General features: G+C 54.6%; 3 protein-coding genes across 5 annotated transcripts in view; 1 reads left to right on the top strand and 2 right to left on the bottom strand.

Moving 5' to 3' along the window:
• Positions 1-853: 853 nt before the first annotated feature.
• HECTD3 (HECT domain E3 ubiquitin protein ligase 3) lies at positions 854-10,839 on the bottom strand. Of its 2 annotated transcripts, none has more exons than XM_041421745.1 (21): positions 10,441-10,839; positions 10,134-10,294; positions 9,649-9,741; positions 9,256-9,391; positions 8,703-8,818; positions 8,308-8,421; positions 7,859-7,941; positions 7,311-7,476; positions 6,779-6,860; positions 5,687-5,869; positions 5,101-5,153; positions 4,720-4,784; positions 4,179-4,282; positions 3,738-3,857; positions 3,305-3,394; positions 2,755-2,961; positions 2,236-2,365; positions 1,778-1,852; positions 1,495-1,576; positions 1,306-1,377; positions 854-1,048 (listed from the first exon to the last, which is right to left on the bottom strand). In XM_041421745.1, the coding sequence occupies exons 1-21, from the start codon at positions 10,690-10,692 to the stop codon at positions 964-966; spliced, it is 2,469 nt and encodes an 822-aa protein (XP_041277679.1). In that variant the 5' UTR covers positions 10,693-10,839; the 3' UTR covers positions 854-963. The 2 variants fall into 2 exon arrangements, with proteins under 2 accessions (XP_041277679.1, XP_041277678.1); XM_041421744.1 differs by having other exon boundaries at positions 10,363-10,837.
• On the top strand, positions 9,989-14,415 carry UROD (uroporphyrinogen decarboxylase). 2 transcript variants are annotated; one of them, XM_041421748.1, is made up of 10 exons: positions 9,989-10,079; positions 11,780-11,892; positions 11,971-12,050; positions 12,236-12,298; positions 12,397-12,594; positions 12,822-12,983; positions 13,265-13,402; positions 13,537-13,637; positions 13,892-13,958; positions 14,148-14,415. In XM_041421748.1, the coding sequence occupies exons 2-10, from the start codon at positions 11,865-11,867 to the stop codon at positions 14,310-14,312; spliced, it is 1,002 nt and encodes a 333-aa protein (XP_041277682.1). In that variant the 5' UTR covers positions 9,989-10,079; positions 11,780-11,864; the 3' UTR covers positions 14,313-14,415. The 2 variants fall into 2 exon arrangements, with proteins under 2 accessions (XP_041277682.1, XP_041277681.1); XM_041421747.1 differs by lacking the exon at positions 9,989-10,079 and adding an exon at positions 10,945-11,040.
• Positions 14,416-15,385: 970 nt separating this feature from the next.
• The window catches only part of ZSWIM5 (zinc finger SWIM-type containing 5), a 96,150-nt gene continuing 87,200 nt past the window's right edge, over positions 15,386-24,335 (bottom strand). Inside the window, exons 8-14 of the mRNA XM_041421743.1 lie at positions 24,183-24,320; positions 23,455-23,715; positions 22,922-23,057; positions 21,026-21,183; positions 18,570-18,733; positions 18,185-18,266; positions 15,386-17,806 (exon numbers count right to left, since the gene is read on the bottom strand). Coding sequence (XP_041277677.1) covers positions 16,944-17,806; positions 18,185-18,266; positions 18,570-18,733; positions 21,026-21,183; positions 22,922-23,057; positions 23,455-23,715; positions 24,183-24,320 — 1,802 coding nt within the window. The 3' untranslated portion in view covers positions 15,386-16,943. The remainder of the gene's footprint in view (positions 17,807-18,184; positions 18,267-18,569; positions 18,734-21,025; positions 21,184-22,921; positions 23,058-23,454; positions 23,716-24,182; positions 24,321-24,335) is intronic.

Below are 24,335 nucleotides of genomic sequence, written 5' to 3'. Positions count from 1 at the left end.
AATGCTTTTCCTATTCACCTGAAATCTCCATGTCCCTTCCCATGGACAGGGCGGGGGAACAGAGTCTGGCACTGCCATGCCTGCTACTGCTTTAACCTCTGCAGTCTGGAAGAGGAACTTGGCCCTGATGGCAGATCTCCATGAGAACTAGAATAGATTAGTTGTAATACTGCCATTCAGGGGTAAACTGAGGCTCAAAGAGCCTGGGAGAACAGCTGCCAGGCCACCAGCATGCTGGATGCAGAACTAAAAGAACAAAAGGGAAGCAGACAGTTCCCACTCACGGTGAGGAAGGAGCTTCCCCAGCAGTCGCTGCTGTGTAAGAGGTGCCAGGAATGACAGGAACTCAGATTTTATGTGATGTGAAAGCATGGGAGTCCCTTTGGAATCACCCAGTCCTGCTGTGCAGGTCTATTATGACACCTGGTGGCCAAAGGCACCCCTGCAGCACCTGCTACCAGCCTGCCCCATTCTTCTCAATCCTAGATGAATGATCTCATTTCCACTGACCTCATGTGATGTCAGGAACAAGGCAACAGAGTATGGTCAGGACACACTGAGCATCTTGGCCACCCTCTAGTCTCAGCAGCAGCTCACAGTTCTCTGTCTTGTAAGCTGCTGTGCAGCTTTATCTCCTTACCCCACTTTTGTTTGAGCAAAGTGCAGCCTGGAAGGAGTGAGCATTGTGGAGCTACAAGAAGACATGGAAAAGAAACTCATTACAAAAGCCTACCAGCTTTTTGATGCATGAGGACTCAGCCAGGGTTCCATCACCACAATCACATTTATAATCCAAGCTAGCTCCCGCCCTGCTGAAGACCCAACCCTTCATGTCAACTGCTGGGAGCCAGGCTTCACACCTATGTATTTATTATATATACACATCCCGTGGGGACAAGGGAATGCTTCCCACTGCATGGTTTTCTTGAACAATTGTCCATGCTGCTTGTTCAGGCTGCAACATCACTCTTCCCACGGACTCATATCTGTGTCAATGGCCACGCAGTTATAGGCAGCATAGCGCAACTTCTCTTCACATACTTTGGCTCTAGGGATGGCAGGAAGGAAAAAAAGATAAAGGTAAGAAGGAGCTGCTATTGCTGCATTTGCCAGTTGAGAGGACAGGATGGTTTCTGAAATGGCAGATATGCTTCACCAGGGGCTCACAGAGAGAAACTCAGCAGGCACGTGGGACAGGCATGGGATGTAACTGTGGCAAAGTGATGGGGCCCAACGGGTCAGCACCAAGGTTAAGAAGAGAGCCCACACACAGTCCTCCAGACACAGAGAAGCACCAAAACTTACGTGGCATAGTTGGGCAAGAAGAGAGTGCTGGAGCAGGTAGATGACTCTGGCAAAGCATCTGTTGTCTCTGAGCTGGGGAGAAGGTGACAAACTGGTTAGAACCAGCAGGCCAGCAAGGCAGGGAGCCAAGACAACCACCCCTTTGTGTGGGATCTGTCAGCTTTGCAGTCTACAGAAGAATGGACTTACCCCATCTTGTCTGGATAGATGTAGATCCGTGCTGGAAGGCGACTTCTGCCGGTGACAAATCTGAGGAAGCGGCTGCGATCCTCTGTGAAGGAAAAGCAAAGACATCAGCAAATCCTAGAGGGTGTGAGCTGCAGCACAGCTCCTTCTAGGTACCCTCAGCACCAGCGAGCAGTCCCTTCAGCCTAGCTGCTTGCCTTCCTTGAGTGGCTTCCCTCCCAGCCCCAAGCCAGCAGCCAGGAGCTGTCATGGCACAAGATATGCATGGACAGAACAAATTACTCACCATTGGTGAAGTTATTGAGTGCTTCCCAGAAGTACTGAACACGGGTATCCTGTGGCTCAAAGTCCTCAAACCGGGCTGTCACAAAGGATACAGAAAAGAGTTTAATAAAGATCTGAGCTCCTCCCTCTTTGGCAGTGGGTGCCTGCAGGGTTTGACCATATAGACCCAAGGTGCAAGAAACACAGACAGTCAGGCCCCTCCCAGGAAGCACAGCCAGATCCACATCTCAGCTCCACATGGGCTCAGATACTGAGCCTAGGGATGCCCCAGCCTCTACTGTGAGGCCCAGGACAGAGTCAAAGGACACTCCTGTCCCCATCAGCACCCAGCTAAAGGTAAGAAGTACACAGGACCATATTCTCACTGTAAGAAAGGCCTCCCACAGTTCTCCTTGTGCCAGCACAGACAGAAGACAGTCTTGCTTTCAGGCAGAGTTTTCAGCAAAGCCCTTCACTTACTGAGCCTCTTCAGGGCATCCACTGTGACTTCAGGGTCTCCACAGACCTTTTTTTCTAGTTCCTGCCATGTAAGGAGGTCAAGAACAGCTTGGGGTACCACCTTCAGCAGCCCAGCCTGCATAGCCATGATCTGAAAAGGAGACAAGGCAGGTAAGCCGCATGTCTTGCCCATTTCCCTGACTCCAGGTTGAGCCTAGGTACTCTACTGGATTCAAGCCATGTGACTGCTCAGCACATGCTCCAAGGAACCTGAAGAAACAGGACAGGATCCCAGAGAGATGCATCCCCATTCATTGAGAAAGCCTGTGTCAGAGCTGTGAATAAAACCCCCCATCACCCATACTACTAGAAGCCACTTTGCGTCTCAACAGCTCCCTGGGCTCTAGGACCCCACTGAAAGGGTTGGATACCATTGCCCTAATGAGCACAGGGACACTAACCACAGTGCATTTTACCAGAAAAAGGCTGGGGGCAGGTCTCTGGGAGCCAATGACCAGCCACAGGGTGGGACAGTGTCACCTGCTCCTTGCTCTCCTCCAGCCGAGCCTTTTGCACCAGGCGGATGAACTCCTTGCGGTCCTCGTAGCGCACAGCGGTGTTGCTGCCGTTGGGGATCAGCTCCACCATGCGCTGGTCACTCAGCACTGTTGTGTAGGTCAGATCATTCCCAAATTTGAACTCAAATGTGTCTTTATCCATGACTTCCATCACCTCCAGGAGCTTCACCTGTCCAGGCACCAAGTAAGTGCATGTTAGAGAGATGGCCAGAGAGCAGTGATGTGCCCAAGTCCTCATCTTCTCCCTTCCCAAACAAGTGACAGTGACACAACATGGGATATGCTGCCCTAAAGCTGTTTAGCAGTCCTTGGGCCATTGCATGCTTGAAGCTGCAGTCAGCATGGCTGCATCTCTATAAGAGCATTTGGTGCATCCTTATAGCTGAGAGTTGCCCTTTGTTATGTTTATTTGACATAGGCAGGAAGCAAGTACATGAGGACAGGGACACAAATCAGCACCTTGCTGAGTGCCACAAGGAATAAGATAGGCACAGCCTCCCAGCCCCTCTCACCAACACGGAGTCCACAGCAGGGAAGTCTTTGCTCCAGCTGACCTCTTCCCCTGTTAATTGTTTCCATACAAAGCCAGGAAGAGCCAGGACCTGAAGAAGAAAAGAGATTTTATTGAGTCTGTGTCAAAATGAGACCTCCCCAAAGATGGAGATAAGACTCAACAATGCAAACACAAAGAGGATTCCCTACTTCTCCCTCTACATGCAGAGCTCATCGTAGCTGAGTAGAGACCAAACACTTTCTCCCAAGCTCTCAGCATCATCCCCCAAAACTCAGACTGCGAGTTCTCCAAACTGCTTGGCCCCAAATACCACTTTTCCCACTATGTGACCACAGATCCTTTTCATGCTCCTGTTAGACAGGCTGCAGGAGAGGGCTATCAAAAAATTTTTTGCAGCAAATCTTCCCAGAGGGATAGGGTTGGAAACTTACCAGAAACTCCTTGCCCCTCAGAGCTGCTCCCATGATCTGCCCAATCCACTCATACTTTGGGAAATCTTTACAAGACGGGTTGGGGACATACATGTCCCTGGCTTCTCCAGTGCCATTACCCTGTAGGAGTGAGAGGCAAAACTCCAAGTCATAATTTCAGCACAGCATGAAACACCACAAACTACTCCTGCCATGCCTCTGGGCACTTCTCACAGCAGGAGTGGGCTAAACCCCCCATCCCTCTTGGCAATATTCCCAGTGACAGACTGGTATCCAGGCACTTGTCAGCATATTCTAAAATGAAATGCCAAAAAGCAAACTACCCAACCCCTCACAAAGAAAAGCTTAAAGTAGGTATGTCCCTGGCATGCAAGGGGACAGGGACAGCACTGCATTGCCAGGCATGGAAGGGTTTGCCCCAAACATCCCGATGCACAGCACCTGGTTGGATGTGCGCACGAAGAAAGGCAGAGGCACAGGGGTGTCTGCTGAGCTGGGGCACAGCTCCTCTGACATGTCTGCTAGGCTGTCCCGAAAACCACCACCTGCAACCCCAAAAGAAGGGCATTCTTAGTGAGATGCGAACACCCCATGTGTGATCCTCAGAGTTATGGAGCAAAGATGAGGATTTCTGGTCCAACCTGGCCCTGGGTTGAGCAGAAGGTTCCTATTAGAGCCTTATGGCACTAGAACAAGACTAAGACAAGAGAAATAACATCCCTGCCTGGCCTGTGGAGAACAGCCAGAAGGATCACTGGCACTGGTAAAGCCTCTGTTAGTGACTAATGGAAGATTGGTCCCCCTCCAAGCAAACAGCACTCTTTATCTGGGACACAGGCAGAGGTGGCAAGACAAGGCAACCTGCCTTCCCCCTCTCCTCCACAGGAATTAACACTGGAACCAAACAAAAGCACCTACAGCAACAGTCACCTCATCAGCCCCCGAATGTTCCAGAGGAACTCTGGCCTCCTACAGCCCCTACCTTGGTCGATGATGCCCTCCGCGATAAATTTGCACTCCCACCACTGGTCATAACGCAATGGCCACCTGTGGAGAACCAGGCATCACCTGAGGTGCTGCTCAAAGCCATGGGGGTGCTGGGACAGGCACAGCAGGACATCAAGGGTCTAGGGTGGAACAGTCTGAGTTTAGGTCAGGACAAGATCTTTTTCTCCAGAGACAACTGCATCCTCAGTAGAGAGGTGACACCTTGGGGAACGGACCCTGATCCCATGGCTGAGCTGATTCCTGTCCTAGCAAACCCTCTCCAGAGTAAAGGACAGGGACTTCCCAAACACCCTGCTGCAACAGGACACAGCTCCCAGCACTGCATGGTGCCTTCCCTTCCTGAGACACCGCTTACCTATAATCTAGAGGCTTTTCAAACTTGTCTGAGGGTTTCAGGCCTTCATATACCTGCAACAAGCAGAGACAATCAAGGTTGGTATTCCCTCTCCAGGGGAACTGGTGCCACATGAAGGCAGGTACATCAAACACATCAAGTCTCACAGCAGTTTGGGGTGTTTGTGCATGCACAGAGCCCCAGATCTATTGGAGGTAGGGAGAGAATGCACACAGGAAAATCAGCATTGCTGTAAAACCTCAACACAGAACTCTATGCAGCTACTTGACTGCTGTCACACAAGAATTCTTTGCTGCCTTTTTAGTGCAACAGGATTGTTACGCTCTCCACTAACAACATGCCACAGAGAGCATCCAGGATAGAGTACAGATTTCAACTCAGAGATCCCAAAACCCTCCTAGATGTTATTCCCTATGGGATCATCAGCACATGTAATTACAGAGCCTGTGAGTCATGTGAAGAAGCTTTGAAGGCTTGGTCTCCAGCTCCAAGCTCTCCCTTCCACCCATCCTAATGCAGAAAATTTTGATTGTGGAATGCCCCAGTCTCCCCAGAGCAGCAGGGAGCCTTGCAGGAGAGACAGTACCTGGGTGAAGACAGCATTCTTGCAGCTGGGGTCCAGGGCAGGGTTGTCCCGGTGCTCCATGGCCAGGCGTCGGTTAATGTAGAGCCTTGGCATGAAGTTGGGCTTGCTGGTCTCCGAGTCCTTCAGACACTGGGTAATGAGAGCTGTACGCTTCTTGGACAGCAGCAAGAACTGCTTGATGTGCTGCCAACAGGGACCCACAAAACGTGTCACCTACTTTCTGTTGAAGCCATCACACCTCCAGGTTTCTCCCTTTCCCAGGGCCTTCACACACAGACACATTCTCATTGACAGTATTTGCTTCCCCTCTGCTTCTGAAAGATTCTGCATTCTGGCTCAAGGGAGACAACAAGCTCAGCCCTCCATCCAGCGGCTGTCATCTGATGCTGACACTCCAGTGTTGCTTAGAGTCTCCTTTACCCTCACTCTCACCAGAACACTGGTCTTACTATCCCTTTTAGTTGTAATTAAAGCCGGCTCCTCTAAACAAACAAAAAACTCCAAATGCTTTGGGTCCATGTTGACCTGGCACAGGAATTACAGTGCTTTCTGACACTCGGCCTGGAAACACACAGAATAGGGCTATCCTGGTAATGTCCAGCATGTGTATTCTTGGAGAGGATATAAGAAAAACAGACAACTGGAAGGATGAACTCAGCACTACGTAAAGGATAAAAAGCAAAAGCTTATTAAAGCCAGGAAGAATGTTACTGGTAAAAGCCTTGATGTTTGGACAAGCCAGCTCAAAGCTGCTGGCAGGAAGTGCAGGAACAGAGTGTCCTGGGCTGAGATCTTGGAGGGGATGTGGATCCAGCTTGCATGCCCAGTGCTGCTATGATCCAAGTCCCTTTGAGGGTGAAATGTTCTGGTTTGAGTCCACTTGTTAGCCCACAGCTGCATGCTTCTACATCAGCAGTTTAGCAGGAAAATAAACAATATCACCTTTCATAGTGTTAGTGACTTGAGCTCAGGAAGGTATTTCCCTCCAGCTGCTTTAAAGGCAATAAGCCCTGGCTGCTTCCCTTGCCACAGCACAAGCACCATCACCCTGCCAGACTGAGGCCCCAACAAGACACAGAACCAACTGCTCACCTTGAGTTTGCTGAATGTGCCAACAGTGTGGTCCCAGGCTGGCACCAAGTGATGCAGGACACTGTCCAGGAGCTTGATGAACCTAAATCACAAGGAAGAAGGTATTGCAACAAGGAGTGATGGGGATCTGCACAAATCTATTCCAGACCATACATCCCTGAACACAAGCAGAAAAATAACTGATCCAAACCAAACCCAGCATTTTTACCTCATGGAACCTTTGGTACTAAATTCCCACTCCCTGGGCACTGCAGTGATTTTGCATCACTGACTTTGCATATACCTGCCCTTGAGATTGCACAGATATGTTGTGCTTATGACACAAACTTGAGCTACAGAACTCCTCTGAAAGCACAAGGGAGCCATCCCAGAGAGCCCACTTTGCTCCCAAATGACTGCTATCTTCTCCAGTGTCCAAGACATCTTTCTCAAGAGGAGTGTCATAGTTTTCCAGCTTCCAGCCATGTGCATGCTGAAGATGGCATCAATCCCAGCAGGCAATGGCACCGGTCTGCTCCCCTCCACACGGTACCTTTGAATGAGCACAGCCCGTCGGTACAGCAGGTCAGGGTCAGTCCCTTCTAGGCGAGGGTAACGCACCAAACTGGGCAACTGGAACATGTCAGCACTGAGCCCCAAGTCCCTCTGTCGGGAGGATTTGATTTTGATGCCTCGGATACGAACATCAATCCCGTCATCTGCCAAGGAAGACCATGGATGATATGCCAAGACCACAAGAAAACAAGCCTTAAATAAAGTGTAGGAGGTCTATAAGCAAAAACAGTAGGAATGTACCAGCTCCAACAGCTCTGGGGCTGGGCACTGAGAGCTTCAAATACCTCTGTGAAGAAGAAGCAGGGCATTTACAGGAGAAAAATAATTAGATTATTGAAGGCAGAGAAAGATAGGATGAAAGCTGAGAACTTGCAAAACTTCAGATCTCCCAGGAGTTTCCCATGGTTCTTTTGAATCTTATCTAAAACAGCCCACAGGGAGAAGAAGTACAAGTCACAGAACAAACTCTTAACGTACAGTATTTTACAGGTGCATTATGGATGTGACCCCAACAGCTAGCCCTACCTCTGCACTCCACAATCCGGATCTCGATGACAGGCAGGTGTGTAGTCATGTCCTCAAGGATGCACACATCCCCAATATAGCTCCTGCAAACACAGAAGAGATGAGGATTAAAGGGCTGTTTCCTTGCCCATCCTGCCAAAATCCACTCGGACACTTGTACGGGAAGACAGTTTGCATCTTTTGAAATGGCAACCTATGGCAAGAACTCAGTTCTTGCTAACAATTACAGCTGAATGCCTGAACCTGCTGGTGACTCAGGTCCAGGTACCATGATTCTGATGTGTCCCACAATGGGATGAGGAGATCCCTGACGACTGTACCACGCTATTGTAGGCAGAGTGAACCCACATCCCAGAGAGCCTGGCATTATTGCATGACTGCTTAAGGCCAGGCTCAGCAGCTTGGGCCCCTGCAAGAGCCATGACATCCTGTGTACTTCCACCACTCACTCATCAATGCCAACGTCGTTCAGTTTCTTCAGATTGTCCCCCTCGCCCCCATACACAGCAACCCGCTTGGGCATGAAGTTCTCATCAGTGGTATCCACTGTCAGCAGCAGCTTCCTGCAAAGGGGAGCAGAACATTAAGAAGGCAACTGCACCTGAACACCTATTGCTACTCGCCATCACTTGGTCATGTTGTTACCAAGCTGGGATTCCCAGGTACCTGTGACAGTGCTAAAACTACCTCAAGCCCAGAGCCAGCATAAGGGCTGAGGGGCAGGGAGTGCAGGGCAAATTTGGGCCATGACACTCAGGCAGAGAGGGAGTGGCAAAGCTTGCTCCAGTCACTAGCCAGCATGTAGAGCAGCGATAACTCTGTAGAGCAGACAGAAATGACTCACTTGACAATGGTGCCTTTCTTCATGTTGAGCCGCACCCAGTGCTGGCCCTGGGACCCATCACTCTCCCAGTATGTGTCGGCATGGCTATCAGTCAGGCACGACACATTGAAGTCCTCCTGGAAGAGGGCAAGTGAATGGAAGATCAGATGAGTATAGGATTAGCTTCTCTTTAGTGGTTACTTTCATCATGACTCTCAGTGTCAGAGGGTATCACATTGGCCTGTTCCCTTTGCTGGGCTGTGGGTAGACACCAGCAGTGCAGAGCACACAGGACACTGGGGCTGACCCTCTGAGGTGCTCTGGGGTCACACACACAGCACAGAGTATCAAACCCTCCCTAACATCAGCTTTGCAGCTAATATTAGCACTGGTTTCTCAAACCACTGTCCCTCCAGGGCATTATATATACACATGCTGCGTGATACTCCCCAGGTTTTTCTCCCACATCCTCAAACAGAGTCCAGTTCAGACCAGAGCAGCACAGCAAGCACTACCCATGCTCCCCAGCCCCACAGCACAGCGGGGCTGATGTAGCCTTGTCCCTTTAACCCACCGTGTAGGATGAGACATCGATGCTGTCCACGTACTGCTTAACGCTGCCCAGGTTCTCATCCTCCTTCCCAATGTGGTCATACAAGAAATGCACCAGGTCCTCATCACATTCATAAGTCCACGTTGGGGGCACAAACCTAGCAGGGAAAAGGAATTACTGGGTCTAGAGAGCCAGAGGCAGCCAGGCTAATGGGTCAAAAAAGGAAGGTCCACATCCTGCTTGCCTTGCTCGGTTTCCTGCTTTTTGCAGGCATATCTAGGACAAGACTGTGGTGTGCAGAGATGCCTGTCTTCCCCCCTCTCCCCCAGGTCTGCAGGAGACAGCTGTCTGGGCAGTCACAAGAGACAGGAGCTTGTCCCCCCACCATTGCAGAAGCCAGGAAACAGTTCATACCGAAGCTTCTCTACTGCAGCCTCATCCTGCTCCATGGGCCTGGGCTTTGCTCCGAGGCGCAGGGAGTATGTCAGATCCACCACCTGCTCCCATCTGAAACAACACAGAGAAGTGGAGTGAGAACATCCCAGGAGGAACAAGAAGTTGGTGACTGAGGAGTAGTTGTAAGGGGAAGATTTGGGTTTAAAGCCCCACTGTGCTCCATCCTCCATCACCTCCAGCATCATCTGTTGCCCTTTCCTTTCAAACCGTGTCTACTCCTTCCACACCCCGCTGGGCATGTGACAAGCACAGTGCCCAAGCCAAACCAAATTCACTCCACATCCGGCATCCCTCTTGCCTCACTTCCATGAAACCTGTCCAAGCAGGCCGGGGGTTCCCTAGCCCAAGGCAGGAGGGGCCGTGGGGAATCATCCCGAGCCCGCACAGAGGTGAGCACCTCCGAGCTCCCAGGGACCCAGCGGGACACCGCGGCGGCCCCGCACCTGATGACGGGTTTGTAATCCACCCCGAACAGCTGCTGCTGCCGCTGGATCCGCTCCGTGGACTCCACGGGCACCAGCCGGTCCCCGCCGTCGGCATGCTTGCACACCAGCACCCATCCCTCCTCGAGATCGCAGCCGCTCCGGTATTCCTCCAGCTGCTCCTGTGGGGACAGCCGGCGGTCAGGCGAGGCCGGGCCGGGCCCTTCGCGGGCCGCCGCACCCGCGTTACCTTGCTGAGCTTGACCCAGAGCCCGGCGCCGTTGCAGTACTCCTCGCCGGTGGCGCGCAGGCAGCCGCCCTTCCGCACCTCGATCGTGGCCCGCGCCGCCCGCTTGCCGCCCCGCGCCGGCCCCGGGCTGTCCCACACGCTGAGCAGGCTGCGGGCGGCGGCGGCGGCCGCGGCGGCCGAGGGGTCCTTGCAGATCTTGTACTGCACCTCCCGCGGCACGTAGCAGAGCGCGGCGGGCAGCGCCCGGGCGCGGCGGAAGCACTCGCTGCACTGCAGCAGGAACCGCAGCCGGCCCAGCACCTGGTGCGGCGCCTCCCCGCCCGCCCTCATCGCGCTCCGGGCACCGGCTCCGCGCCCCTCCGGTTTACGGCGAACCCCGCCCGCCGACAGGCAAGATGGCGGCGCCCGGCGGGGCGGACGCCGAGCAAGATGGCGGCGCCCGTGCCACGTACAGAGGAGCAAGGAGCGGGGCAAGATGGCAGCGTACGGAGGGACGGAAAGCGGGGCGAGGGGCGGGGCAAGATGGCGGCGGGGGGAGAGGCGGGACTACGTCCAGATGGCGGCGCCGACGGGGCGGGACGGGAACGGGGGCGGGATGGGGGCGGACCGCGCCGCGTCGGGAAGCAACGGCGAGGCCGGGGAGCAGCTCAGGAGCATGGAGGGTGGCGAGCGGCTCCTGTGAGTAACCGGGACCGGGCAGGCCTGCGTCCCTTCCTAGTGTGGTAACGGGGCCGTGTTCCGGCGCCTGCACGGGGGGTACTGGTGTGCCTCTGGGAACGGCGATCTGGCACTGTGGGAGCGCTGGGGATAGTGCTTTCGCGCTGACATCCTGTACTGGGGACACTGGTGTGGCTCTCCGGACCCCGCCGAGGCACCGGAGTGGCTCTGGGATTACGGTGCTGGCACAAGAGTCCGGCACGGGGTCACTGGAGGGGCTCCGGGCGCGGAGCGAGGGAGGTGATCCTGCTCCGGGAGGATCAGCAGGGCCGCTGCTCTGCTAGTTAAGTCCCTGGCCCAAATGGGGGTTTTGGGGACTTTGTTCCCACAGGCCCCGCGGTTGCCGGGGCTCCCCTCCGGCGCAGGCCGGGCACAGACGGGGCAGTGCGGGGCTGCCCGCCCCGCGCGTCCCGAATCTCTCCAGGCGGGAGCAACTGGTGGCCCCGATAACTTAATCTCGCGGGCCCTGCGCAGCGCATCGCCTCTCTCCCGGGGGGCCCGCGGTCCTCAGCAGGAAGAAGTCCTGGGCTGTGGTGGGGAGAATTTATCGCATTTGTCACAGCTGGGCGCAAGCCTCTTCTGCGGTCAGGGAGTGGGGACGAGCCGCTTACTCTGGCACCCTCTGCCCCAGTCGTGGGGGACTGGCGGGGCACCCAGACCCCTCATGGGTGACACCTCGTGCCTGCTGTTTGCTCCGCAGCCCCAAAGGCTTCCCCAGGCTGAAGAACGACACGTTCCTGCGCGCGGCGCGCGGCGAGGAGACGGAGCACACCCCGGTGTGGTGCATGCGGCAGGCGGGGCGGTACCTGCCAGGTGAGCGGTGGAGACCTGCTGGGGGTAGCCAGGGGGCCTCAGCAAGCACCCGGTAACATTTGTGGTGGTCCCTTGTAGAGTTTCGGGAGACACGGGCGTCACAGGATTTCTTTGCTACTTGCCGGAGCCCCAAACTGTGCTGTGAGCTGACACTGCAGGTGAGCATCGCTCAGGGGTCTGTGTGTCCCCTCTCTCTGTCCAGATGGGGATGGTGAGAAACCTTGGTTCTGGTCTCAGTATACTGTGCAGCCCTTGGGGACTCCACTGCCTCCTGTGCTTGACCAGGTCCTCCATGGTAAGTGACTTGCAACCCCTCACTAACATTGCCTCTTCCTCTGTGCAGCCACTAAGACGATTCCCCCTGGATGCTGCCATCATCTTCTCTGACATCTTGGTGGTGCCCCAGGTAACAGCCATAGCCAATGCCACAGAGAACAGCAGCTGGTAACAGGACAGAATTCAGGGCTGCTCCATTCCTGCTTCTCCATTCTCCCCTGTCCCCAGGCGCTGGGCATGGAGGTTGTCATGGTCCCTGGCAAAGGACCCACATTCACAGAGCCCCTGAAGGAAGTGGAGGATCTGCTGAAACTGCGACAGAAGGTGGATGTCACCGCAGAGTTAGGTTACGTCTTCCAGGCCATTACTCTGACACGACACAGCCTGGAGGGCAAGGTGCCCCTCATCGGCTTCTCAGGAGCACCAGTAAGTGCTGTGACCCCTCTGAATGGGTTTCACTGATGGGCTCCTCTGCTCTCTTGGGGTCAGACCAGCTGTGGGTGCTACATGTGTGTATAACAGGGGGCATTCAGTGCAGGAGCAGCTGTGCCCCAGGCTCTGGGGTGTTCACAGGTCCTACCTTCAGCACTGTGACTGGGACTTTGTGTCTTCCCTCATCTCCATCACTCTCCTCACTTCACTCCTCCCCACAGTGGACGCTCATGTCCTACATGATTGAAGGTGGTGGCTCCACTACAATGGCCAAGGCCAAGAGCTGGCTCTACCGTCACCCCGAGGCAAGCCACCGTCTGCTGCGCCTGCTGGCCGACGTCATCATCGACTACCTGGTGGGGCAGGTGGCTGCTGGAGCGCAGGTGTGTCCTGGGGCAGTGGGGACAGGGCCAAGAAGGAAGGCAGGGACTGGGGATAGGGAGCAGAGAGGATCCAGTATCTGGAAGGAGGAGGAGGGACTGAGTTGCTGCTCTCCCAGTCCCATGGGAAAGTGGTTGAGTCGCCATCCTTGGCAGTATTTGATAGACAAGCAGATGTGGCACCTGGGGACACGCTTTACTGCTGGATTTGGCAGTACTGGGTTGTTAAGACTCAGTAATCTTAAAGGTCTTTTCCAGCTTAAAGGATTCTGTGTCCCTGGCAGGCGCTCCAGCTGTTTGAGTCCCATGCAGGGCACCTGGGCCCGGAGCTGTTTCAGGACTTTGCCCTGCCTTACATCCGGGACATTGCCCAGGCTGTCAAGAGCAAGCTGAAGGAGGAGGCACTGCCCCTGGTGCCCATGGTGAGTCTGGGCTGCCTGGATTGACCCTGACATCTGGGGGCTGCTGGAGAGGGGTGCATTCCCGCTTCCCTCAGTCCAGCCTGTGGAGCGGGGTGTGAGCCACAGCAGTCGCTGCCCATCTCCTCCCTCCCCAGATCATCTTTGCCAAGGATGCACACTACGCCCTGCGCGACCTGGCCCACGCCGGTTACGAGGTTGTTGGTCTCGACTGGACCATCCGGCCCCAAGAAGCTCGGTAAGAGTCTGACTCAGGGCTCAGGTGTCTGGGCAGGATCCCAGACCAGGTACTCTGACCTCCTCCTCTGCCCTGAAGCATCCCAGGCCTGGACACTGCTGCTCCAAAAGTGGGGATAGTTGGGCCACCATGCTACAGCTTCTAAAGGCTGCACTGAGGGGTCCTGGGTGTCCTGTGGTGAGGGCTGCAGGCACCTGGCTGCCCTCAGTCTCTGTACCATATGCAACAACTCACCTGCTTCCTCCCTGCTGCAGTGCACAGATAGGAAAAGATGTCACTCTGCAAGGAAACCTGGATCCATGTGCTCTCTACGCGCCCAAGGTGAGCCATGGCTAGTGCCAGCACCTAGGGCTAGTTCTAGCCTGTGTTAAAGGCCTTCTGCCTTATCTTTACCACCTGCAGCACTGGCTCATGTCCCAGCATCCCCTCAGGCTAGCTGAGAGGCACTGTTGGGGGTGAAATACCCTGAGCTGGATTGGTGTGACACATGGTTTCCTACCATACCTACAGGAGAAGATTGGCGAGCTGGTGAAGAAGATGCTGGAGAGTTTTGGGACCCAACGCTATATTGCCAACCTGGGCCACGGCCTCTACCCTGACATGAACCCTGAACATGTGGGTGCCTTTGTGGAAGCTGTGCATGCTCATTCCCGTCATATCAACAAGCACAGCTGAGCCTGGGGCCTTGGGGACAGGACTCTGGTTTGGGCAGTCACCCATGTTGTCACAGGGCTCACTCTAGGCTGGGCTGCAGCATTAAACCAGGACCTGTTCTGCAGCAGCCGTGTGGCTCTGGCTGGGGGGATGGGAAACTGGACAGCCCTGAAGGAGATGGCAAGTCATGGCAGGCTGCTAGAGGAGCATTTGTGGTGAGGGGGAGCCCCTGAGCCCCATCCTGGGGAAACAGGGATGGCAACAAATTGTGGAGGATGCCTCTCCCTGCCAGGCTGCAGTGTCCATGCTTGCAAGAGAGGATGTGAGCACAACAGCCATCTCCTGAGGATGGATGCACTCAGCCCTGCTGGGGGAGGTGGGCTGCCTGAGGCTGGCAGGGTCACAGCCTGGGAGCTCGGGGCTCACGGCCCACCACGGCACAGACTCACCATCAGCTGTCCCACAGTCCTGCTCAGGCTGAAATGGGCAATGTGTCCTCAACCGAGGGTAGTTTCAAGGGGCTGGGAGAGCCAGCAGGACTCATCTGAGAGACAGCTGGCAAAACGGCAGGAGAACCTCTGACACAGTCACCACCAGCACCCTGCCACACTGGCTGGATGGCAACAGAGCCACCACAGCCCTCCTCCTCCAGCTCCCAAAGCCTCTTTAGGACCATCCCCCTGGTCCTAGAGTGTTCCCCCATGCACACTTCCCCATCTCCTCTGATCCTCAGGGCAAACCTTGCCTGGGGTTCAGCAAACCCTGCAAAAAGCAGCCCAGGAACCCTGAGTTACAGCTCCTTGCCACCCCATTCCACACTGCAGCACACTCACTGTGGTCCAAGTTGGCAGCAGGATGGATCAAGACACGGAGAAACGCTGGTCTAGCTGGCATGGATAGGGCAGTTCTCCAGCATGGGCAATGCTAACATTGTACATGGCAGGGAGCTGCACCCAGAAACAACCAGGGTGCCTTGTCCCTGCTCTGTCCCTCTTTGGGGCACAGGAACTGGCTACCACAGGGGGCTACAACACTGCTCTGCACCAGTGTGGTGACCCCCCGACTTCAGAGAAAGGCAGGAAAGACACAGGCAGTAACGTTCATCCCTTTTATTATTAAACATCAGATGAAGAGGTCGCACACACACATACACGCACGCACGCAAAAAAAAAAAAAAAGGGAAGAAAAAAAGAGAGAAACAGACTGGTTGAAGACCGCTATTTCGGTGGCGACACAGACCGAGTACAATTGGGTTCCTGGCCAGAGCGCGGACACAAGTCACTTGCCATAAAATTAAACCAGACAGCAGATAACTAACGCGCGTTCCCCAACTACAAGTCACCATCCAGACCGGCCCTGGCCCCCCCCAGCCCTCCCAACGTGCTGGCAAAGAAATGAACCAAAACTGAAGAGCCACCGGCCCAGGGCTGGAGTGTGCCCCCAGCGCCGGGTGAGCTGGGAAGGGCCGAGCGTTGGCTGCTCCACGGAGCTGGGAACTGGGAACGGTGCAGGAAGGTGACGGGGCTGCCCCTCCCTCCCCCGGAGCCGGCAGCCCTGGTGCCCGCCCAGGCACTCGCGCCCTGCACCTGCCCTGCCATGGGCTGAGTCCTCCATCGCCAGCAGCCGCGTGTGTCCGTGAGCATCGCCCCGAGTTCCTTCCTTTGCTGGGCTGCTGCTCCTCTGTCCGTCCGTCCATCCGTCCCAGGGCTGTGAGTCGAGTAGATGTTTGCCTCCCCCCCACACCCTTCTTGCTGCTGCCGATGCCATGGGAACCTGAGAAATGTTCGCGTGCCTCCTCCTCTTTTTGTCTGTGGTTTTGTGTGGGTTTTTTAAATAATAGTTTTAATAATAATAACAATAATAATAATAATAGCAATAATAAAAATAATCGCCCCAGCCCACAACAATTTCAAGTATCCCCCAAATAAAAGACAGAATTATAAATAATTATAACTTTACAATTTAATAATTGACACATATACTATAGTATTTACAGTATCATAAATGCTTTTTTTTTTGTGTTACTTTTAGTAAGCAATCCCTGAGAACAGTTACTTTTACTTGTTTTTATTGAAGTATCTTCACAAATAGAGGAGTTTGCATGTCTCGGGCGGGCGGGAGAAGCGCTCTGCAAAGCCATCGCTTTTGGTGACGCATGAGGTTCTAGTGTCGCAGGTTTCTTTGCTTGCTTTTTTTTCCTTTTTTTTTTTTTTTTTTTGTTTTGTTTCATTAAATTCCCCACATAATTTTAAAGATTTTTCACTTTGCAACCTTCGTATCCCTCCAGCGACCACGTCCTTCAGGAAAGAGGTATTAGATTTCCAGGTTAGCTTTTGGTATTGGCAAGGGAGGGCAGGGGGCTGAGTAAACCATCCTTTTTCCCCGTGGTTGCCTTTTGGTTTGTGCCCAAGGAATCTCTGGATCCTCTCAGTGTGTGAAATGGTTAAATCCAAGAAAGAGTAACACTAAAAGGAAAAAAAAAAAAAAGAAAGAAAACAAAACAAAACAAAACAAAAAAAAAAGAAACAGAAGACCAGAACAGAGCAGCCTCTGCCGATGGGGGGAAGCTGATCTCCACTTTCCTTCCTTCTTCTCTCCCGAGTCCCCGTGCTGCGGCCAGACCCTGCCAGTGAGCGTGGCAGGAGCCGGGGCTCACCCAAACCGTTCTCGCACCAGCAGCATCAGTTTTTTCTTGCCTTTGTAGATTTGTTTTAGATTGTCAATGAATTGGGCAAACTGTATGTGCCCGTCCTGTGCCAGGAGGAAGGTCTCCCTGGCCTTGCTGAGGAACTCGATGAACTCCCCATAGTGCCGTGGGCTGATGTGGGTGAGCCGGGAGTGGGTGGTGTTGATGTAGGCGCTTATCGTGGCGTCCAGCAGCTGCCGCAGGGGGGCTTTGTCAGTGGACATCAGCTTCCCCGAGTTCCTGCGCCCAGGGATGCCGGCCAGCCCTGGCGCTGTCATGGTGCAGCGGCGAAGGATGTCCGAGAGCACCGTGGCACAGTGCACGCTCTTCACCACCAGTGGGATGATGGCTGCCAGCTCGTTTTTGCCCAGAGAGTGGCTCAAGGCGCAGGCCCAGAGCACATCATTGATGGCTGGGTGCGTGTCCTGGTTGTAGGCCAGGTTGAGATGTGTCATGGCCAAGGAGGCCAGTTTGAAGGCTCGGAGTGGGTAGCCCCGGTGCTCCATGTAGCGGGCGATGGTGAAGAGCTGGGTGTAGGTCATGCCGGTGGAGGCGGCGTCAATGACGATCTGGTAGGCGGTCTCAAAGGCGATGTGGTCCTTCTCGCAGAGGGTCAGGGCAGACAGGGCGCAGTTCTGGGGGTCCTTCATGGCACACTGCAGGGCCAGGGTGCGGGCACAGCTGGCCAGCTCTTCCCGCTGTGGGTAGTCCAGGCTCAGGCGCAGGATGGTGTTGTGGGACATCACTGTGGCTGCCACAATGCTGGTGGCTTCCGTGGGAGTGAACAGTGAGTACCAGCTCTGCAGGATGCTCACCAGGGCCCTCACTCCTGCAAGAAAACACTGGGGTCACAGCATATCCCTGGAACCTGACTCAGTTCACGGGGCTTCTCTGGGATCCAGAGACAGCGCAAAAACAGCCCACAGCAGTGCTGAGCTGCTGCCTCTGCCCCAGGAGGGACAGGGCAGAGGGGGACAGGCAGAGGCCAACTGTATGCTGCAGGACGCAGAAACCAGCACTGGCCTGGGCCAGGTACAGGGCACCCATCCAAGTCTAAAACCAGCCACTGCTGCAGTCCCAACCCTGTCAACAGGTGCTCTGAGGTGAATTCAGTTACCCAAGAAGAAATGAGACTCAGGAGAACTCAGGGCTAGGCATGACCCCAGGATCTCCATGCCCAACCCTGCTCCAGCCACATGGAACTCACCCACTTCAGTAGCACACGTCACCAGCCACCTCACCATCTCCCGCCGCCGCCAGTTGAGTGTGGACAGGGTCATGCGCATCACCTGCGAGGCAAACTTGGGGTGACTGGCTGCCCTGCAGGGCTCTAGTGAGGCCACCCAACAGAGCAGTGCTCCCCAAAAATCCCTCTGGTTCAACTGGCTACCAACTACCTGGCACTGCCTCACCTCCACCCAAACCACAGTGAGCACAAGGGCTTCCCAGGGCTGATGTCCCCTGCTCAGGACCCTGCAGGGATCAATTTACTCCATCCACAGGGACACCCTGCTTGGCGGGAGACCATAACCAGCACAGCTGCCACAGCAAGAGGCAGAAGAGCCACCAGCATCCCCATCCTCATCGCGTACCTGGAGCCCCAGTTCCAGCGCCACATTGAGCAGTGTTGTGTCAGAGTTGCTGTCGGCTGGCGTAGCAATCTTGAATGCATCCTGAGCCAGCTTGAAGATCAAGGAGGAGGAGTGGATGTTTTTCTGGATGGCCTCCAGCACCGTGCGTAGGCGCAGCATGTCCCCTGGGAGCAAGCAAGAACGGTCAGAGGGCTCAGGCACCCCCCCAACTTGCCTGGAGCCCCATCTCTTGCCTGCACCACGTGGTGAACAGTCCCTTCACCACTGCCAGCCCCTCTGGACACACACACGGAGGGACACACAGTGATGCTGGATCAGGCCCTGCAGTCCAACAGTCTAAAATGGAGCACCCTCCCCAGGAAATGACACAGCAAGCATCCTCACTCAAGTTCATCCTCTCACAGAGAGGACAAACAAACCTGAGTGATCCCAGACATGTCCTGTCTTTAGCAGACATCTCCAGGCACCTGGATGTTCCACCCTGGCTTCAAGTCTGACAGCTGTACAGCAGCTTCTTCCCAGAAAAGGAGGGGCTTGGGGAGATGCCTAGTACTGAATGGTTGCAGAAACATCAGTCTTCATCCAGGAACATTAGAAGAAGAGGAAAAGCTGTTTGCTGCACACACACTGTCTTGCCCAGCAAGTTCCTTCTCCAAGGCTGGGCTGGGGTTACCCAGACTTGCTGCACCTTGGTCCTCGATGTCCCAGGTCAGGCACACAGCACTCACAACTGAGACAGGCTGAGCTGTCCCCAAAGAAGGGGATTTGTGGCACAATAGCCAGTGGTGCTGTAGGTCGCCTGCTACAAGAGGTTGTGGGTGCTAGGATAGATGAGGGCACCAGGAGATGGGGCAGCATCTTGGAAGAGGTATACATCAAGGCATATTAATATCATGATCCTGCACCTAGCTTGGGAAATCCTCCTATCAGTGCCTGTGGGACACAGCCTAGGATAGATGAGGGCACCAGGAGATGGGGCAGCATCTTGGAAGAGGCATACATCAAGGCATATTAATATCATGCTTGGGAAATCCTCCTATCACTGCCTGTGGGACACAGTGTGGGGAGTGGGACCTTTGGGATGTGCACAGACCAGAGGTGCTAACATGCCACATTAGGTTCCAGTTTCATTTCTACTCCTACTCATAGACTGAGCAGATGAACTTCACGCAAAGACAACCAGATCATGCACAGCAGTGTGAAAAACCCAGTGCTGCACCTGGACACATGGAGACATCTCGGGTGACTCATAGCTAAAGATATCACCTGCCACCCACCACAGCCGCTTGCACTGCCACCAAAATCCAAGCCTCCCTAAAATGGCTCGTAGGGGCGTGGGCAAGAGAGGCTGCAGGATCACACTGGGACATGCTGCAGCAGGGCAACACCTGAGGAAGGGGACAGTTGGAAAAACAAATGCAATCCAACCGCCCGACATCCCTGGCATAAAAACCTCATCCCACTAGGCACTGGAAGGGAGAAAAATACCTAAAGGATAAGCCAAGTACCAGCTCTTCATCTGAGCATGGCAAATCGGGCAGAACACCATCAGCCCTGGTAAAGCAGCCTAGAGGAAGAGGCTGGAAGGAGAGAAGAGGCTGCCAAGGCAGCAAGGCTGGAGCTTTCTGACAGCTCATTTCCCTTCCCTCTCACTGGGAAAGAAAAACATTCCCTGTCAGGCTGGCAGCACCAGAACATCAGAGGGCAGTGGTAACTGCTTGGCTCACTGACCCTCATGGGACACAAGACTCTTGCCACCCTGTGGGGTTGGTTTCTGGTCAGGGGGATGTCCAATGAAAAGCCTGTGCTCGCCTTCATAGTAGTGCCTGGGCAGAAACTGAAGAGACCCACGAGACCAGTGAGGTGTTTCACGAGCCCCTTGCAGCTGGGACCAAAGTGTCCCACCCAGCACTGCTGATTCCATGTCCAATAAAAGCCACTTTTGGTTTGGCACACATGGAGGTCTTCTCCCTCCCACAGCCCATGCAGGATCATTACCACAGGGTGGAAGAGACAAAGCAGAGGTAAAAGGATAAACAGCTTCAAACTAAACCATGGCATGACCTCACAACATGCCTGGCAGGGATTGCTGGCCTGGCAGCTGGCTGTGCTGCAGGGCAGGCATGGTCCTGCATCACCTGGGATGTACCCAGGACCTGCAGCACCGTGGCTGCAAGGCCTCCCTGCACCTCATTGGAAATTCCCATCCTGCCCTGCTGGACCATGAGCCCTTTGGGACAAGAATCCCAGAAACCCCAGATTCTCAAGGCCAGCTCATCATGCCCTGCTCACAGCAGGCTGCTAGTGGGGCACCACTGGGGTCAGTGGGGCACCCAGCCAGCCTCTGCCAGTGCCAGCAGAAGCAAGAGCTCCCTCCTCTCTCCAGGAAAAACTCTTCCATGCTTTTGTGCACCATCACCCCATCAACCCTGCCCCAGAACTGCCCTGCCACCAACCTTTGGCTGCCGTGAGCATGGTGGAGGCGAGCTCGCACTGCTGTGACTCCAGGTGCCCCAGGGTGAACCAGCGCGGGTACCTGCTGGGGACCACCGAGACCAGGTGGTGAGGGTGAGTCACGTCGCCGGACGGTGCCGTGGTCTCCAGGACAGGCAATCTGAAGGGCAAGCAGGAGGAGGCAACATCAGACCCCAGCCCAGCCCCAGCTTCACCTCCTCTCCCTGAGGTGCTGCCAAGGCGAGGCAGGGGCTGCCTGCAGGCAGCTGCCTGCAGCAAAGCCTTTGAACACGTCCTGCTGCTGTGCACGTGTGGGGCGCGCGAGGCTGCGTGCTCAGCACATGGGCACAGGGATCAATCTGAGACTGACTTGAAAGGGGGGAGAAAGATCCATGGAGTGATTTATAAACTTGTGAGGAAAAGCACAGACCTCAGAGTAAAAAAAAAAACAAAAAGGAAGAAAAAAAAGTAAAATCCCTCCTCCCCTCCTGCTCCTTTCATGTCAAAGCACCCGGCAGAACTCCTGACTGTATCATCTGGTTCTCCTTAAAACGCTTGGTTATGATCAGAAGCAGCAGCACATTTCCCCAGGGCCTCTGCAGCCAGGTTAGGTTGCCTGTTTTTGTGGGCACATCCTCCCAAAGCCTGGAAAACCTGGGGGAGAAGCAAGCCTAAAGAAGGGGAGCGGGATTCTCAAGTCACCAGCCATGGTGACAAATCCTAAACCCTTGAGTTGGTGCTGCTGTTGCTAACTTGACGGTGAGTTATGCAGGAGGAAAACTGCACCCTGGACATGAAGGGCATCCAATTGTCTCTGCTATCCTCACTTGCAGGCTTGAGGTAACCACAGGGCAGCAGAAGCCCAACTTTTCCAGCCCTGGACACAGATACCCCAGCAAAGGGAGTCCTAGCTGGGAGCAGGGGATGGGCACTAACAGATGGCATTCCTGGGGCCCTCAGTCCTGTTCAACAGCCAGAGGTCTCAGGTCTGGCAGGACATGGTGCTTCTGCACACCACAGAGGCCCTTGGCTGCTTATTAGGGCTGGTTGTCCTCCTGAGCAGCTCTTCCCAGAACAGAGGGATTTCAAACTTTCCCCCAGTGTTGGAGTGAGATGATCCATTTCACTGAGGAAAGCTGCAAAAAAGGTGATGCTCTGGGCCAGGACTTGTAATGGTGGTAAGAGGGAGAGAGCACTGGGATGCTCTGGAGTTGACAGTGCTCCAAGCACATTGTTTAGGAAATTCCAGCTTTTCCAAGACCCACCCACTCCCTGTCAAAACAGTGCAATACACAGGCTGATGTCTGAAGTGTGTCATGGATTGGGGAAAGAGATAGGACAGCTCTCAGCATCAGCTGTTTCCCCAGTCCCAGAGACAGAGATGGGTTTTAATGGAGAACAGAGTGCAACTGTGCTCTCCACCTGGCTCTGTGACACCCTGGAGCCCGGGGCAAACCATCCGCCCATCTGTGCCAGGATAACAGCCCTTGTTGTAGGCAGGGAGGGCTGCAGGGTGCCTGAGGCCTCGCAGACAGAAGGCAGATGACAGTTCTGTGTGTGCCTGGGACCTGCTCTGGCAGAAGATGCCTGTCACAGGGGCAGGCAGGTGGTGGTCCGGCCTGGAGCGAGGGGCTGGGCCAGCAGACATTTTTGGACCCATGCAAACCCATGTAAATGGAGTTTATAAGCCAGGAATCACCCAAATGGAGAGCAGGAATCTCTTTGCACTGCTGCTGTGCCCAGTGGTCCTACACACTGCAAAAGATCCCATGGATGGCAAGCTCCAAGCCTGTCTCCACTCCCATCCCTGCTCTGAAGTGGCAAAGCATCCCAGCTTCCCAACAAGCATAGGAGAGAGGCAAAAAGGGGAGCAGAGACAGAATTAAACATGCACCAACCTCATGGCCCGCAAAGCCAGCTTGTATGCCAGGTCAGCATCGTGGGGCAGCAGGGCAGAGAACAGGTATTTGGCAAAGGTGTGCATGGGGACACTCTCCCGGTGGATGACTTCTCCCAAGCCGCTGAAGGGACCACCTAGGCAGAAGCAGAGCCCATCAGCCACAGTTAGCACAGCAGGATCTCTGGCCAGGGTCTGCACCACCCCAAAGCCCTGAGGATCTGCTGTTCAGCTCCCTGGCGTGTTACTCAAGTTGGATCCAGGGATGCACTTTCCTTTTCTAAAAGAAAATAAGGAACTGAAGCCATGTGCTCAGCACCCTTCTCCATATTGCCTCTGACTTGGTCTTTTTCTAGGGATGCCAACAAACCCTTGCTTTTCCAGGTGATGGGGCAGAGCAGCCATCCTACACGCTCTGCACCCCATCCAGAGAGGAAGAAGCAGGATGTGAATAAATTCTGAAAAGGGCACCTCAGAGACATTACCAGCACTCGGCTAGGACACAAAAGTCAGCTAGATGAGCCAAGGCCCCACCTTCCAGCAGCAAGATGCACTGCTTCCGCAGGGTCTGCACCAGCACCGCGTCCAGCTCCAGGTCCTGCAGCCGGGCAATGATCTGCTCCTCATTGCGGCACACCTTGTCCTGGGCATAGAGACCTTCAGGCATCACTCTCTGCTGGCCCATCCCCATCAGGGCCACCTCCAAGGCCAGGGACAGGTAGGACTCGTCACCGTCCTGGCTGCCGGTCACAACGGGCACGTGTTGATACACTGGTGGTTTGGAGTCCCCAGCGTCTGCAAGGAGGGAGAGGAGATGCAGTGGGGTTAGAAGAGTCTTCCCAGACAGCAGAATCATTGCAGAGAAAAATCTCTCACTTCAGAAGCAAGACCCACACTTCCCCTCCTGCCTGCTTTCGGTTACCCAGAAATGACAGATGAAAGCTCCCTGAGGGAGATGTGGGCTTCACTCTCCCTTCCTGCTCTCAACTAGGAGATGTAGGAGACCCAAGACATGTGCAACAGGGTGCACAGCTGACACCAGAGCCTTCCCATGGACCCGCTCTGCTCTGGCTGCAAACCCTGGGACTGAGAAAACTCTATTTCTCTCTACTCACTACCTTCCCTGTCTGCACTGCAGTTCTGCCCTGGTGCTCCTGCCAAGGCGGAGAGGGAGGACTCAGAGTCCAGGTGTCCAGAATCCCAGACCTGCACCCACCTCGGCCACAGACACCAGGAAGGGATCCAGGAGAAGCACTTGGTACCTGAAATTTCAAGGCAATTTTCCTCTTCTAATCTACAAGCTTCGGTGAGGGTGAGAAAGAGGCAGCCGATGGGGTTCAGAGGGTGGCCTACCCAGCCCTCCAGGTTGGTGATGGTTGTTGCTCCTCTCTGCAGCAGTTCTGGATAAAATAGAA

The sequence above is a fragment of the Onychostruthus taczanowskii genome, unplaced genomic scaffold (assembly GCF_017590055.1).
Source record: "Onychostruthus taczanowskii isolate IOZ18803 unplaced genomic scaffold, ASM1759005v1 scaffold7, whole genome shotgun sequence".
Classification (NCBI taxonomy): Eukaryota; Metazoa; Chordata; class Aves; order Passeriformes; family Passeridae; genus Onychostruthus; species Onychostruthus taczanowskii.
This window is presented reverse-complemented; position numbering and strand designations above follow the sequence as displayed.

Excerpts from the sequence above, each read along its gene's own strand:
- UROD (XM_041421747.1), top strand. The coding sequence starts at position 10,958 with ATGGGGGCGGACCGCGCCGCGTCGGGAAGCAACGGCGAGGCCGGGGAG. Across the intron at positions 12,051-12,235 it reads GCTGTGAGCTGACACTGCAG|CCACTAAGACGATTCCCCCT; the intron begins GTGAGCATCGCT and ends TCCTCTGTGCAG. Across the intron at positions 13,403-13,536 it reads CACTGCCCCTGGTGCCCATG|ATCATCTTTGCCAAGGATGC; the intron begins GTGAGTCTGGGC and ends CTCCCTCCCCAG.
- HECTD3 (XM_041421744.1), bottom strand. The coding sequence starts at position 10,692 with ATGAGGGCGGGCGGGGAGGCGCCGCACCAGGTGCTGGGCCGGCTGCGG. Across the intron at positions 7,942-8,307 it reads AACGACGTTGGCATTGATGA|GAGCTATATTGGGGATGTGT; the intron begins GTGAGTGGTGGA and ends CTGTGTTTGCAG. Across the intron at positions 4,283-4,719 it reads GGAGGGCATCATCGACCAAG|GTGGTGGTTTTCGGGACAGC; the intron begins GTAGGGGCTGTA and ends TTGGGGTTGCAG.